The sequence below is a fragment of the Podarcis erhardii genome (assembly GCF_964252035.2).
Source record: "Podarcis erhardii genome assembly, chromosome: 1".
Taxonomy (NCBI): Eukaryota; Metazoa; Chordata; class Lepidosauria; order Squamata; family Lacertidae; genus Podarcis; species Podarcis erhardii.
The window spans coordinates 77,146,601-77,163,077 of record NC_138497.1 but is presented as its reverse complement, the minus strand read 5'-3'; the positions used below and the strand labels follow the sequence as shown (position 1 = coordinate 77,163,077).

The window sequence follows — 16,477 nt, the reverse complement described above, 5'->3', positions numbered from 1 at the left end:
CAGTACATGTAAGAACAGAAAGTGGGAGTGCTCCAATGAACCCTGCCTGGCAACATGCTCTGTTTATGGAGATGGTCATTACATCACTTTTGATGGCAAACGCTATAGCTTCAGTGGAGACTGTGAATACACACTGGTCCAGGTATAATACTTTTCTCCCCAAGCACTTGCTTTTTTGAAATGCAGAGTCTTTAGTCTTTAGTCTTGATATGGCAAGCTGTGTTCATGAACGCCATATAACCCTCTTCTCCACAGGATCATTGCAGTAAAAACAATTCAAATGCAGGGACTTTCAGAGTGATCACGGAGAACATCCCCTGTGGCACCACCGGGACAACCTGCTCAAAAGCCATTAAAGTCTTCATGGGGGTAAGTAGGTTCACACAAGATGAACGCAAAATATGACTTGTGCACCTGGACATAACTGGGTTATATTAAACCTACAAATGGGGAAATCATGGAGTGCAAAGTAACTAAGTTGTAAAGGTAGGTAGCTGTGTTGGTCTGATGTAGTCGAAATAAAAAAATAATAATAAAATTGTCCAGTAGCACCTTAGAGTCCAACTAAGTTTGTTCTGGGTATATGCTTTTGTGTGCATGCACACTTCTTCAGATACACTGAAACAGAAGACCCTTATATATAGTGGGAAGGTGGGGTGGGGTTTTTTAGAAGGGTAGTAGGAGATGGGTGATTGACTCGATGGGTATGGTAAACCTGTTGACACTGTTAACGACTGGAATTAGTCCTACAGGAAAAAGCAAAGGATAGTATGCAGATGACCAAAAATAGCTTTAGCATGTGTAATGAGACAAGAATCCAATATCTCTATTCAGACCAGGTCTCTCCATAGTTTTCAGTTTAGTAATAAGTTGTAATTACTTGAAAGAGAAGTTGCTGAATTACAACTTATTGTTGCTTTTCATCTTTCAGAACTATGAGCTGATACTCGCTGATGAAAAATTTACAGTGGTACAGAGGCTTTCTGGTGGAGGTGAAGTGCCATTCAAGGTCCGCTACATGGGAATCTACATGGTGATTGACACCACAGCTGGACTGGTCCTGTTGTGGGACAAGAAAACCAGTATCTTCATCAAACTCAATGATGAATTTAAGGTATGCTGAGGATGCCAGATCAGATTATATAGGGGTGTGTGTGTGTAATGAAAGAGAAGTGCTACAACATTCTTCCAGGAAATTCTGAAAAGGACAAACATTAAGAGCTAATGTTAGCATTTAAATATTCCAGTCAGTTGATTTATCAGATGAATCCCCTTACTTGACCTCTTCATAGTCAGTTTAACATAGGTTCTTTGTCTGTATGTATGAAGAACTATTGATAGTAATGAGAAACTGGTCACATTAAAAACAAAGTACAAGACAATGTACTAACTTCATATTATGATGAAGTATGACTCCAGAAATTGCTATTAATTATTCTTTATGTGATCTCATGGTGGGCTTCCCATGGGCATCTGGATGGCCCTTGTGAGAAAAGAATGCTAGACTGTATCAGCCAGATCCAGCATGGCTCTCTTTACATTCTAGCTATCATTTCTACCGCAGAACTATTTTTTCTTGCATGATCAATGCGCACAGGACCAGTTACAGGACAGTGATAGACAAAATGATGCCTGACATCATCCCTGACCATTGCCCATGCTGCCTGGGGTTGATGGGAGTTGTAGTTCAACAACATCTTAAGGGCACTATGTTGGTTAACACTGTGATAGTATATAAAGGTTTGTTTGTTTTTTCATAATAATGCAGCAAAATATATGTTGTGATTGTCAATATCCAAAATATGGTTAGTGTTGACATTCACATTCATATGTAAATGCTGGCCATCCCAAATTGGACGAGCACAACATCCCGATAGTGATGGAAACTGCCCTTCCTCTGGTCATCAAATTGATCATTTGATACACAGGAAAGTGAGTGGTAATAATTCCCTTGTGTGCCTGTGTATGAGAGAGAGAATGTGCAGGGCCTGCATCTACTTTTGGTCCCATCCATCACTGCGATGCAGCCTTAGGAGGGCTGACCCAAGGGTGAATGAATCAAACCCAAGGAGATTACCACCTCTGCTCTCAAGGACTCCCTAATGATGCAAAAACAAATCACTCAAGTTTCTGCTTTTTTATTTGTAATTATGGTAAGCAGTATTTTTTAAAGAATCTTTTTGAATGAAATTATTCTTTAAATAATAATTATAATAATAAATATTGAGAGTGGGTGGGGAATCAGGCTATGCCATTTTTTCTGCTAAAAAGCAACTGTTAGAGCAGTTGTTCTTGTAGAAGCCTAAAATATAACTTTTGATATACTTTATATGTTATGAGGCTATGCTTAAATAGATGTGCTAATTCAGTGTACTGCATGTGTTTGATGTGTACATAGGGTCTCTGAGCACATGAAATTATCAGTTCATGTAATGGGGACAGTCAATCTATCCATGCATGTATATGCTGATCAGCTTCCTCTGCAGAAATTAAGTAAAAAGTCCTCGTGAGTGGGAGAGCCCACAAAGTATGACAGTCACTATAAATAACCAAAGTATTATTCCATTTTGAAAATGCAGGGTCTCTAATCCCAGGAAAATAAATTTTCCACTCCTCATTAACTTTTACTTGTCTCTCTGCAGGGTCAGGTTTGTGGCCTCTGTGGAAACTATGATGGCAATGACATAAACGACTTCACCACCAGGAGTCAGTCTGTTGTAGGAGATGTACTGGAGTTTGGTAACAGCTGGAAGGTGTCTCCCACTTGCCCAGATGCCCCGGGCAGCAGAGATCCTTGTTCTACAAACCCATATAGGAGTTCTTGGGCCCAGAAGCAATGTAGCATCATTAACAGCAAAGTGTTTGCTTCCTGCCACTCTCAGGTATGGGCAAATGCATTTTTAAAAGAATGTATAGGACACTTGAACAGCTCCAAGCTTAAGACTTGATGTGCCTGCACTTGGGACAGGCTGCGCCAACCACTGCATAAGAGCAACATAAAAATGTGTTGTCATTCTGTCAGCTAATAATTCAGATAAGAAAAAGTTAAATGTGAGCCCCAGATTGGTTAGACTCCCCAGCACAGTAAATGCCTGATATTAACACATTTAATAGATAATTAATATTTAGGGGGTTGCCAACCAATTTTTCTTTTTCCTCAGTGGATGCATAAAAATACCCTTTGCTTCAATGACAAATTACTTCCTTGACAATTACTAATGGTAGATGATACATAACCTTTTCACGTCCACTTGACGTTTCGGAAGCATTCATGTTTATTATTAACAACAAATTGCCTCTGCATGCAATTCTGTTGCTATAACAAAATGTGCAACTTGAAAATAAAAACAATGACTGATGTCACAAATTTTCCATGCTGACTTTGTTGGAGAAACGAGAACTGTAATTGAAAACAACAACAGAAAATGCACCCTCCCTCTCTGACCTGCTAAGACTGAACCACAAATCAAACCATGTGTATTCCTTCTCTAACAGGTTGAACCAACTAAATATTATGAAGCCTGCATCTCTGATGCCTGTGCTTGTGACACTGGGGGAGACTGTGAATGCTTCTGTACTGCTGTAGCCGCCTATGCTCAGGCGTGCAACGAAGCTGGCAGTTGCATTTCTTGGAGAACTCCAAACATCTGCCGTGAGTACTGCCCATTCCTTTTAAAGTAATAACAAAAAGATAGATTAGTGAGAACTAGAATTAGGCTAATGTTGTGGTAGGATGGCATGCAGTAGGTTGGAGCATTGCTGAACATTTGCATATTTTTGTAATCCAATTTCTGCATTCATTTTGAATGCAGTGACGCGATCACAACATGATTCCTGCTTGTCACATTCATATCATGAACATTTGAATTTATCCTAACTTTGCAAGAGCTAAATGTCTTCAGAATGTGCTAAATCTCAGCATATCCCCTCCTTACTGTCCAATCCCCTCCTTACTGTCTCCCGTGCTGTCAATCCATAGCTGCCTGTGACCACGAGGTCAAGGAAAATAGGAAGACTTTCCCTGGAACAAGTACTGCTGCTGCTACTAGTTGCCTGCCTTGTTCTTTATTAAATTTATATACTGCCCTTCATCCTAAGGTCACAGGGTGGTTTACAGTACAAAAATGCAGAATACATAATAACAAAAAAAAAAAACCAGTAACACATTTAGAAGACCATAGATCTTTTATATTTTGGCAGAGGAAGTGTAGCCATTCACCAGGCCCAGCATTCACCACCCAATCCTACCTGTGATCCACCCAGTCCAGCATCTCTGATCCTACCTCCTGCCAGCTGGGGAGAAGATGTAGCAGGAGGGTAACTGGGTCTGTTTCTGACATCCCTGCTCACAAAATTCATTTGATGGTGCTCCTGACTGGTGAAGTGAATAATGACACTGGAAAAACAAGCAACTAATATTGCTTACCACTGAACATAGAAATGAGAAATGACTGGCATACAGTGCAAGGATAGGTATTGAGTTCTATGAAATTAATGCATTTTGCTTGAAAGTAACATTAAAAAAAACCCTTTCCTCCTTTTGCAGCTCTGTTCTGTGATTACTATAATCCAAAAGAGGAGTGTGAGTGGCACTACCAGCCTTGTGGCTCTCCTTGTATGAAGACTTGCAGAAACCCAAGTGGAAAATGCCTCCATGAGTTACAAGGCTTGGAAGGTACAAGGATTGTGGACCTTACCCTTGACCTACAAATGATGATTACAGGAAACTTAAAAGCTTCATTTTATATTAATTGTTATAAAAACTGTGGTTGCCCAAAACGAAATGCTTGATGCTTTGTGAATATGGGAAGTTTGGTTTAGGGAAAGGGAAGTTACTGTTTTATCCCAGTAAAGGGGACAGGATCTAGCCCAGTGGATACATGTGCTACACAGAAAATTCAAGGTCACATACTGCTGGTCCCTGTCTGGGATCCAGAAGCAAAGCCAGATCAAGCAGAGATTGGGTTTCAGCTGGGCAAGGTCAGATTCTGATGATTGGGGTCAGGCAAAGTAAAACACAGATCAGGTTCCACTGAGGTCATTCCAGCAAAGTAGAGAGTAGGTCCAGATAAACAGAGTCAAGCAAAGCAGAGGTTGGGGTCCAAAAAGGCAGATGGGCAAATAAACATAGTAGTAAAACCCTAGTTAGCTCCAAGTGAAATCTAGGCTGGACTGTTGTTCCAGCACCCAACTATCCTGGACTGAGCCTTAAGTAGGATTGCTGCTTTGATTGGGAAGCTAACTTCTTCCCTGATGCATAGAGCCCTTACAGTTAAAAGAGGCCCAGCCACTAGGTGCTATTCACTTTGGAAGCTTGGGGGAGACCAAGGTTCAGTTCTTGCCTCTAAGCTGGAGACCAGAGTTCGAGGAAGACAAGGCAACTTCTTCAAGGTGGAGAGGTGCAGGCATCATGTGCTCCTTTGATCCTAGAACACCCAAGGAGGCAGGAATGTCTAAAGCTGGTTCTGAGGTCAATCTTCCTTTTGGTCAAGAGATTCCCTCTGCATCCATGGCCTCTTCTCCTGAGCCCCAGCCTTGCTAAATGACAGTTGCTTGAGATCAAGATATGGCAGGGATGGGCAGCCTGTGGCCCTCCAGATGTTGTTGAACTACAGTTCCCATCATTCCTGACCCTTGGCCATGCTGGCTATGACTGATGGGAGCTTGAGTCCAACAATGCATGGAGGCCAAAGGTTCCTCATCCCTGGTTTATGGTGTGACAGCTTAAAGGCTAACATTTGTACAGGGTATGGTAAAAGCTCTCTTTCTTACCACAGGCTGCTATCCAAAGTGTCCAGCTGATAAGCCCTATTTTGATGAAGATGAGATGCAGTGTGTTGATCTTCCAGCATGTGGCTGCTTTGATGGCAAAGGAAACCACTATAAACCAGGAGAAAAAATGCCTTCACAAAAGAGCTGTGAATCATGGTAATGCTTGTCTTTCAAATGATGAGAATGTGAATGTAAAATTGTTTAAAGTTGTGCAGAGGCATAGCATGCTCTATTGCATACTGCAGAAACAGGTTTGAGAAGGCAAAGTTTGGAAATGTTCTCCTTAGGATTAATCTGCTCCAGCATGTCTTACTACATTATAATATGGGTTCCATTCTTCTCTCCTGCCCACCTCTTTTTGAACTTCTACTGCGGTAGAAAGAAAGTTTGCCTGAAGGCTCTAGTGAAATTACTACTGCTCTTTTCTTCACTTTCACTCAGCTAATTTGTTTCTCCTCTTCTGTAGGTGCTGGTGAGGATTCTCTGCTATCCTACGTGCTGTGCTTCTTCCTTTTATATAGGGACAGATTCTGATATTTAGGGCTGTGTACACACCATACATTGAAAGCACATTGAAAGCACATTCCCAACCCCAAAGATTTGTGGGATCTGTAGTTTGTTAAGTGTGCTGGGAATTTTAGTTCTGGGGGTAAACCACAGTTCCCAAGATTGTTTCAGGGGGAGATTTGCTTTAAATGTTTGTTATGTACACAGCCATTGTCCATGCTGATTAGTAGAATGAATAACCAACCAAATCAGCTTTAGGAATGACCGCTCCCCACATTAAGTAAGCCCTTTGTGTGGTCGCGCGCAGCCCCCTGGACCCTATGTGGCACCATTAGCACAGGCTTGGCTTCGCCTTCTCCAGGTGGGATACCTGGAGGTCTCCGCCTACCTCAGCCAGTTGCCCAATCCCGCCTGGGGAGGCGTTGCCAAGGTGATCAGGCCAAGTAGGGGGAGGGACCACCTGCCCACACAATAGGGGGAGGACCTTACCTGGGAATCATCAGTTAGCCCCACCTTCTAAACAACAGCCAATATACCAATTGTTGGGGGGAAGGGGGTATCTGCTTTTACAAAATGAAAATTAGAGTTAATCATTGGATGTTCCCTGTGGAACCAAAAAGATAAATGATTCAATTTTAATTCCATTTACTTTGAAGTGCAGTCCATTTATTTCAATGGAACTTCCTTCCAACAGCAAGTAAGATGCAGTCTTTCACACACTCACCTGGAAAATGGAAGCTCTACTGCCGGGGTGGCCAACTCCCGAGAGACTGTGATCTACTCTCAGAGTTAGAAACCGGAAGTGATCTACCACCTTTTGGGGGGTTCTAGTCTAAGTTGTTGAGCTTTTTTAGGGAGGAGGAACGCTTTCTTTAGGGGAGCTTCTTTAGGGGGAGCCTGTGATCTAACAGTGATCTACCACAGATGTTCAATGTGGTAGATTGTAGATCACAATCTGCTACTGGATGTCATGGAATTTAGTTCTGAGTAAATGAGTAAAACCAATTAGAGTCAAAGCCTAAAATTGCTTTCTCAATCCAAGTGTAGTAGTTTATTCAGAATTTCACCTCCATAGAAATTCTTTTATACTGGTTGTATATGCCCCTGAGGGTACACTCCATTGTCTCTTGAGGCAGACGGATGCCAACAACTAATATAAGGAGGGCTGTTAGTGTCTTCTTTGCTCACTAAAGAAAATTAACTACCTTCAAATGTGTTTTCTTTCCTTTTAGCTATTGTTCCATGGCTGGCAAACCAGAGTGTCGATACGATGAACTTGGTATGTTCTCAGTGCTAAGTTTTAATATGAATTGTGAGTGATTTGGAACAGCCTTTTACATTTTAAGAAGTTTAATGCTGACAATTTCTTTTGAATGACAGAATGCCACTGCATCTATGAAGGGAAGATTAGCAAGCCGGGGGATGTCATCTACAACACAACAGATGGCATTGGAGGGTGCATCACTGCAACTTGCAGTAAGAATGGAACAATAGAGAGGAATATCTTCCCATGCACAACAACACCCACCACAACCACCACCACCACCACTGCACCAACCACTACCGTCTTTAACTTTTCCAGTACCTCTTCACCAGCAACCACTACTGCAGGTAAAAACTCTGATGATAGTGCAGTCATATGGTTCACTCCCTCCCTACCCTGTTCAGTGAAACCCATCTCCAGCACATTGGAATTAGCAGATTGTAGTAGAGTATAAATTTCAAGAGCATTACCCTGCAACGTTGTCTGTGGATTTCTGTAGTTTCTTTACCACCTTTTGCATAGCTGTATGGTACATTGCTATGGCGGAGACATAGTACTGCCTCCTGGAATGGTACTCCTGGAATGGTACTGCATGGGCGTTTTTACCCTTAGCATTTTCTGAGCTGGTGGAAATGAATACCAGCCATTCCAATCAATCTAGGAAGGGATGGGTGTTTTCTGGGAAGCCCGGATGAGAGGGCTACCTCTCCAGCTCCAGCAATGCAAAATATGACCTGTGCCTCTGTAGTTTAAATCTTTCAATGAAATGCTTTAGAAAACAATAAGCATTTTTTACTGGTGTGAAGAACTACTTGTAAGTAAATGTATATAGGATACTTTTAAGTAAGCCAATAAGCTGTGGTCCCTCCTGTGATGTGTTTCCAATCTCCCAAAGAGCTGAGGAGAAAAAATGGAGGTGCTTCACTCCAGGTTCTCCTTGACTAATTTCTGGGCAACTTGCAGTACCCTGTTTATTCATAGTGCTCCCACCCATCTCATATGTGCTTCATTCAGTTTTCCTCCCATCTCAATCAGCTGCTACCCAGTTTCTTGATTCAGGTCTCTGAGGAGCTCCAGTCCCAGCAGCCCATATCAGTTTTCCTTCTCATTTCCTCACTCGAACATTCTGATTTTACATTTTGTTCTTACAAAAGGAAATAGAGATATTTAAAAGCCTGTGTTACTCAGCAACTAGTTCCAGAGGGGTCCAATGGATTGGTTCAGTCCAGATGGCTCAGATGAACTGATTTAGTTAAACCCTCAAAGGTTGCTTCCAAACCACCTGTTTCTTGAGCATCCATTCTGATTTGTTTGCCAGGGAGGTTAGATAACATGGTTTCGAGCCAATGTTATCCCACCCTTTTCCAGGGCATTTCCCAGTCTCATTTGCAAGTAACTCAGTTTTAGAAGGGAGTGAGTTTGTTGCTCAAGAGCACCAAATTAATTGCACCAAATGAATTTGCTGGTATGTGACTGAATCCCGCCTGGAAATGGTGGCAGTCTAGAAGAGCCTCAAGGAAACTTCCTTCTTACACACAGCTTCTACTGTACATGCTTAACATTTAAAAGTTTAAATAAGCATGAAAATACTAATGTGCCATTTTATCTTTTTACCCTCACAGTGCCTGTAACAACATCAGTTTGTGTTCAGGAAGTATGCCGGTGGTCACAGTGGTATGATGTGAGCCAGCCTGGCTCTGGAGATGATGATGGAGATTTTGATACTTTTGAAAAACTACGAGCAGAAGGATATAAAGTCTGCAGAGCTCCAAGGGCCGTTGCCTGCAGAGCTGAGAAATTTCCCAATACCCCACTAAGTGAACTGGGCCAGAAAGTAGAATGCAGTAAAACAGTGGGGCTAATCTGTTACAACAAGGATCAGCATCCAATGAGCTGCCACAATTATCAAATCAAAATCCAGTGTTGTAGCTTTGAACCATGTGGCATTACTGCATCGACACCTGGGACTACGCACACAACAACACCAACTACTCTTCCTGTAACAACTCCTACTCCTGTAACAACACCAAAGCTACCACCTACCACAACTGTAGTAACCGAAACAACTAGCATCTCAACTACAACCCCAGCAACCACAACAGAAATACCACGGCCAACACCTTGTAAACTCACATGTAAATGGACTGAATGGTACGATGTGCACTTTCCCACTTTGGACAACAAAGGGGATTTTGAAACATACGACATCATTAAGGCTGCAGGAAAAGATATATGCCAAAAACCTGAACGTATAGAATGCAGGGCAGAGAAATATCCAGAGAAATCTATTGATGAAATTGGACAAACTGTTCAGTGCAATGTGACATTTGGCTTTGTCTGCAAAAATGAAGAACAGTCAGGAATCTTGCAGATGTGTTATAACTATCAGATCAAAGTATACTGCTGTTATACTGACTGCTTAACTACCACTCCAGAAACTACAACAGCAAGCACAAGTACTGTTTCAGTAACTACCACAGTTACTAGTACAACTCCAGAAACAACATCTACATCAATAGTGACAACTAAGCCAAAAACAACAACAGTCACAACCACACCGTCTACTACTAAATCTACAACCACAACTACTACAGCCACAACATCCACTACAATTCCAGAAACTACAACTGAAACAACACCTTCTACAACTAAAATTATAACCACACCCACAACAAAAGAAACAACACATCCAACTGTGTCAACAACTACATCAACAACCTCACAAATTACAACAAAAGGTACAACCATAGTGTCAACTACATCTGAAGCAACAACACTAACCACAACACCTCCAACTACAACACAGTCACCAACAACAGTGACAACTGTTCCAGAGACAACAAAAAGTTTAGAAACGACAACAATTTCAACAACAGCCCCTTCGACACCTGAACAATGTACTAAGGAAGTTTGTGAATGGTCACAGTGGTATGATATAAGTTACCCAGGATCCGCACCAGATGATGGAGATTTTGATACATTTAAGAATATAAGAGCCAAAGGATACAAAGTCTGTAAGGCACCAAAAAATGTTGAATGCAGAGCAGAAAGATATCCTGATACACCACTAAATGAATTAGAGCAAAAAGTTACTTGTAGTAAAACAGAAGGACTCATATGTTACAACAAAGAACAACTTCCACCAATTTGCTATAATTATGAGATAAGAATTGAATGCTGTGAAAAAATAATTGTACCATGTCCAACAACCAGACCACTAACAACTACAAAGGCTTTAACTACAACCTCACAAACAACGACCACCAGCAAAACAACCATAACAGCATCAACACCAATAACTACTACCAAAGAAAAGACTATTATTACACGAACTCAGACAACTACACAGCCATCAAAAGCACCGCTACTAAATGGAACAACATCAATCACAACTAAACCTCTACAAACAACAAAAGTCACAACAAGGACAACACCATTAATTACTACAAAACCTGAAACACCAAAAACTAAGCCAACAACTGAAGTTACAACAACGAAGCCAGCAACAACTACAAAATTGCAAACCACCACAACACAGACAACGGAAACAACCACCAGTGTCATCACAACAACAAAAGCAACCACCACACCTGTGGTAGTAAGCACGACTTTGCCTAGAATGACACCAGAAAGGACTACAATGGTGACAACCACCAGTGCCACCACCACTCCCAAACCAACCACTACAGCTCCAGAAACGACCACCACCACACCAGTAACAACTACAGAACCCAAAACCACTACAAAACAGCCAACAACGACACCAACCACCACACCTCAGCCAGTAAGCACAACCACCTTGCCCACGACCACTGTCCCAGTCACCACAACAACTACCGAGATGACTACCACCTCTCCAGAAACAACAACTTGTGGACCTATATGTCAGTGGACCAACTGGTTTGATGTTGACTATCCCACTTCTGGACCTAATGGGGGTGACATTGAGACATATAACAACATCCGAGATGCGGGTGGCAAGATCTGTGCCAAGCCATCAAATATCCAGTGCAGGGCTGAAAATCACCCTGATCTCAGCCTTGACCAACTCGATCAGATAGTAGAGTGTAATGTTGACTCTGGACTAGTTTGCAGGAATAATGAGCAAATTGGGAAATTCAAGCAGTGCTTGAATTATGAGATACGGGTGTTGTGCTGTGAAGTAAACCCACGTTGCCCACCTACAACCATCCCAACCACCACCACTCCCAAACCAACCACTACTGCTCCAGAAACAACCACCACCACACCAGTAACAACTACAGCACCCAAAACCACCACAACACAACCAACAACGACAACCACCACCACTCCCAAACCCACCACTACAGCTCCAGAAACAACCACCACGACACCAGTAACAACTACAGCACCCAAAACCACCACAACGCAACCAACAACAACAACAACCACCACTCCTAAACAAACCACTACTGCTCCAGAAACAACAACCACAACACTAGTAACAACTACAGCACCAAAAACCACCACAACACAACCAACAACGACAACCACCACCACCACACCTCGACCCGTAAGCACAACCACCTTGCCCACGACCACTGTACCAATCACCACCACAACTACCGAGACGACTACCACCTCTCCAGAAACAACAACCTGTGGACCTATATGTCACTGGACAGACTGGTTTGATGTTGACTATCCGACTTCTGGACCAAACGGGGGTGACATTGAGACATATAACAAGATCCGTGCTGCAGGAGGGAAGATCTGTGCCAAGCCATCAAACATCCAGTGCAGGGCTGAAAATCACCCTGGCCTCAGCCTTGACCAGGTTGGTCAGAAAGTTGAGTGTAATGTTGATTCTGGACTGGTTTGCAAGAATGATGAGCAAATTGGGAATATCAGGCAGTGCTTGAATTATGAGATACGGGTGTTGTGCTGTGAAGTAAACCCACGTTGCCCACCTACAACCATCCCAACCACCACCACTCCCAAACCAACCACGACAGCTCCAGAAACAACCACCACCACACCAGTAACAACTACAGCACCCAAAACCACCACAACACAACCAACAACGACAACCACCACCACTCCCAAACCCACCACTACAGCTCCAGAAACAACCACCACGACACCAGTAACAACTACAGCACCCAAAACCACCACAACACAGCCAATGACGACAACCACCACCACCACCACTCCGAAACCAACCACTACAGCTCCAGAAACAACCACCACCACACCAGTAACAACTACAGCACCCAAAACAACCACAACGCAACCAACAACGACAACCACCACCACCACTACACCTCGGCCAGTAAGCACAACCACCTTGCCCACAACCACTGTACCAATCACCACCACAACTACCGAGACGACTACCACCTCTCCAGAAACAACAACCTGTGGACCTATATGTCAGTGGACAGACTGGTTTGATGTTGACTATCCGACTTCTGGACCAAACGGGGGTGACATTGAGACATATAACAAAATCCGTGCTGCAGGAGGGAAAATCTGTGCCAAGCCATCAAACATCCAGTGCAGGGCTGAAAATCACCCTGGCCTCAGCCTTGACCAGGTTGGTCAGAAAGTTGAGTGTAATGTTGATTCTGGACTGGTTTGCAAGAATGATGAGCAAATTGGGAAAATCAGGCAGTGCTTGAATTATGAGATACGGGTGTTGTGCTGTGAAGAAAACCCACGTTGCCCACCTACAACCATCCCAACCACCACCACTCCCAAACCAACCACGACAGCTCCAGAAACAACCACCACCACACCAGTAACAACTACAGCACCCAAAACCACCACAACACAACCAACAACGACAACCACCACCACTCCCAAACCCACCACTACAGCTCCAGAAACAACCACCACGACACCAGTAACAACTACAGCACCCAAAACCACCACAACACAGCCAACGACGACAACCACCACCACCACCACTCCGAAACCAACCACTACAGCTCCAGAAACAACCACCACCACACCAGTAACAACTACAGCACCCAAAACAACCACAACGCAACCAACAACGACAACCACCACCACCACTACACCTCGGCCAGTAAGCACAACCACCTTGCCCACGACCACTGTACCAATCACCACCACAACTACCGAGACGACTACCACCTCTCCAGAAACAACAACCTGTGGACCTATATGTCAGTGGACAGACTGGTTTGATGTTGACTATCCGACTTCTGGACCAAACGGGGGTGACATTGAGACATATAACAAGATCCGTGCTGCAGGAGGGAAGATCTGTGCCAAGCCATCAAACATCCAGTGCAGGGCTGAAAATCACCCTGGCCTCAGCCTTGACCAGGTTGGTCAGAAAGTTGAGTGTAATGTTGATTCTGGACTGGTTTGCAAGAATGATGAGCAAATTGGGAAAATCAGGCAGTGCTTGAATTATGAGATACGGGTGTTGTGCTGTGAAGAAAACCCACGTTGCCCACCTACAACCATCCCAACCACCACCACTCCCAAACCAACCACGACAGCTCCAGAAACAACCACCACCACACCAGTAACAACTACAGCACCAAAAACCACCACAACACAACCAACAACGACAACCACCACCACCACACCTCGGCCAGTAAGTACAACCACCTTGCCCACAACCACTGTGCCAGTCACCACCACCACTTCCGAGACAACTACCACCTCTCCAGAAACAACAACTTGTGGACCTATATGTCACTGGACCGAGTGGTTTGATGTTGACTATCCCACTTCCGGACCAAACGGGGGTGACATTGAGACATATAACAAGATTCGTGATGCAGGAGAGAAGATCTGTGCCAAACCATCAAACATCCAGTGCAGGGCTGAAAATGACCCTGACCTCCGCCTTGACCAGCTTGGTCAAGTTGTCGAGTGTAATGTTGATTCTGGACTGGTGTGCAAGAATGATGAGCAAATTGGGAAATTTAAGCAGTGCTTGAATTATGAGATACGGGTGTTGTGCTGTGAAGAAAACCCACGTTGCCCACCTACAACCATCCCAACCACCACCACTCCCAAACCAACCACGACAGCTCCAGAAACAACAACCACCACACCAGTAACAACTACAGCACCAAAAACCACCACAACACAACCAACAACGACAACCACCACCACCACCACCACACCTCGGCCAGTAAGTACAACCACCTTGCCTACAACCACTGTGCCAGTCACCACCACAACTACCGAGACGACTACCACCTCTCCAGAAACAACAACTTGTGGACCTATATGTCACTGGACCGAGTGGTTTGATGTTGACTATCCGACTTCTGGACCAAACGGGGGTGACATTGAGACATATAACAAGATCCGTGATGCAGGAGAGAAGATCTGTGCCAAACCATCAAACATCCAGTGCAGGGCTGAAAATGACCCTGACCTCCGCCTTGACCAGGTTGGTCAAGTTGTTGAGTGTAATGTTGATTCTGGACTGGTTTGCAAGAATGATGAGCAAATTGGGAAAATCAGGCAGTGCTTGAATTATGAGATACGGGTGTTGTGCTGTGAAGAAAACCCACGTTGCCCACCTACAACCATCCCAACCACCACCACTCCCAAACCAACCACGACAGCTCCAGAAACAACCACCACCACACCAGTAACAACTACAGCACCAAAAACCACCACAACACAACCAACAACGACAACCACCACCACCACCACACCTCGGCCAGTAAGTACAACCACCTTGCCCACAACCACTGTGCCAGTCACCACCACAACTACCGAGACGACTACCACCTCTCCAGAAACAACAACTTGTGGACCTATATGTCACTGGACCGAGTGGTTTGATGTTGACTATCCCACTTCCGGACCAAACGGGGGTGACATTGAGACATATAACAAGATCCGTGATGCAGGAGAGAAGATCTGTGCCAAACCATCAAACATCCAGTGCAGGGCTGAAAATGACCCTGACCTCCGCCTTGACCAGGTTGGTCAAGTTGTCGAGTGTAATGTTGATTCTGGACTGGTGTGCAAGAATGATGAGCAAATTGGGAAATTTAAGCAGTGCTTGAATTATGAGATACGGGTGTTGTGCTGTGAAGAAAACCCACGTTGCCCACCTACAACCATCCCAACCACCACCACTCCCAAACCAACCACGACAGCTCCAGAAACAACCACCACCACACCAGTAACAACTACAGCACCAAAAACCACCACAACACAACCAACAACGACAACCACCACCACCACCACACCTCGGCCAGTAAGTACAACCACCTTGCCCACAACCACTGTGCCAGTCACCACCACAACTACCGAGACGACTACCACCTCTCCAGAAACAACAACTTGTGGACCTATATGTCACTGGACCGAGTGGTTTGATGTTGACTATCCCACTTCCGGACCAAACGGGGGTGACATTGAGACATATAACAAGATCCGTGATGCAGGAGAGAAGATCTGTGCCAAACCATCAAACATCCAGTGCAGGGCTGAAAATGACCCTGACCTCCGCCTTGACCAGGTTGGTCAAGTTGTCGAGTGTAATGTTGATTCTGGACTGGTGTGCAAGAATGATGAGCAAATTGGGAAATTTAAGCAGTGCTTGAATTATGAGATACGGGTGTTGTGCTGTGAAGAAAACCCACGTTGCCCACCTACAACCATCCCAACCACCACCACTCCCAAACCAACCACGACAGCTCCAGAAACAACAACCACAACACCATTAACAACTACAGTACCCAAAACCACCACAACACAACCAACAACGACAACCACCACACCTCGGCCAGTAAGCACAACCACCTTGCCCACAACCACTGTGCCAGTCACCACCACCACTTCCGAGACAACTACCACCTCTCCAGAAACAACAACTTGTGGACCTATATGTCACTGGACCGAGTGGTTTGATGTTGACTATCCCACTTCTGGACCAAACGGGGGTGACATTGAGACATATAACAA

The 16,477-nt window shown here is 44.1% G+C and overlaps 1 protein-coding gene and 2 long non-coding RNA genes across 3 annotated transcripts in view; 2 read left to right on the top strand and 1 right to left on the bottom strand.

Moving 5' to 3' along the window:
* Nucleotides 1-16,477, bottom strand: part of LOC309337840 — a 138,933-nt gene that overhangs the window by 11,347 nt on the left and 111,109 nt on the right. The window lies entirely within an intron of this gene.
* Nucleotides 1-16,477, top strand: part of MUC5AC (mucin 5AC, oligomeric mucus/gel-forming) — a 61,160-nt gene that overhangs the window by 26,286 nt on the left and 18,397 nt on the right. Inside the window, exons 22-31 of the mRNA XM_081854671.1 lie at nt 4-142; nt 256-369; nt 932-1,114; nt 2,643-2,882; nt 3,496-3,652; nt 4,547-4,675; nt 5,778-5,928; nt 7,512-7,558; nt 7,660-7,890; nt 9,166-16,209. Of these exons, the coding sequence (XP_081710797.1) occupies nt 4-142; nt 256-369; nt 932-1,114; nt 2,643-2,882; nt 3,496-3,652; nt 4,547-4,675; nt 5,778-5,928; nt 7,512-7,558; nt 7,660-7,890; nt 9,166-16,209 (8,435 nt within the window). The remainder of the gene's footprint in view (nt 1-3; nt 143-255; nt 370-931; nt 1,115-2,642; nt 2,883-3,495; nt 3,653-4,546; nt 4,676-5,777; nt 5,929-7,511; nt 7,559-7,659; nt 7,891-9,165; nt 16,210-16,477) is intronic.
* On the top strand, nt 6,201-6,883 carry LOC309337870. The gene is made up of 2 exons (XR_014154557.1): nt 6,201-6,675; nt 6,724-6,883. It is a non-coding gene; the product is annotated as an uncharacterized lncRNA (long non-coding RNA).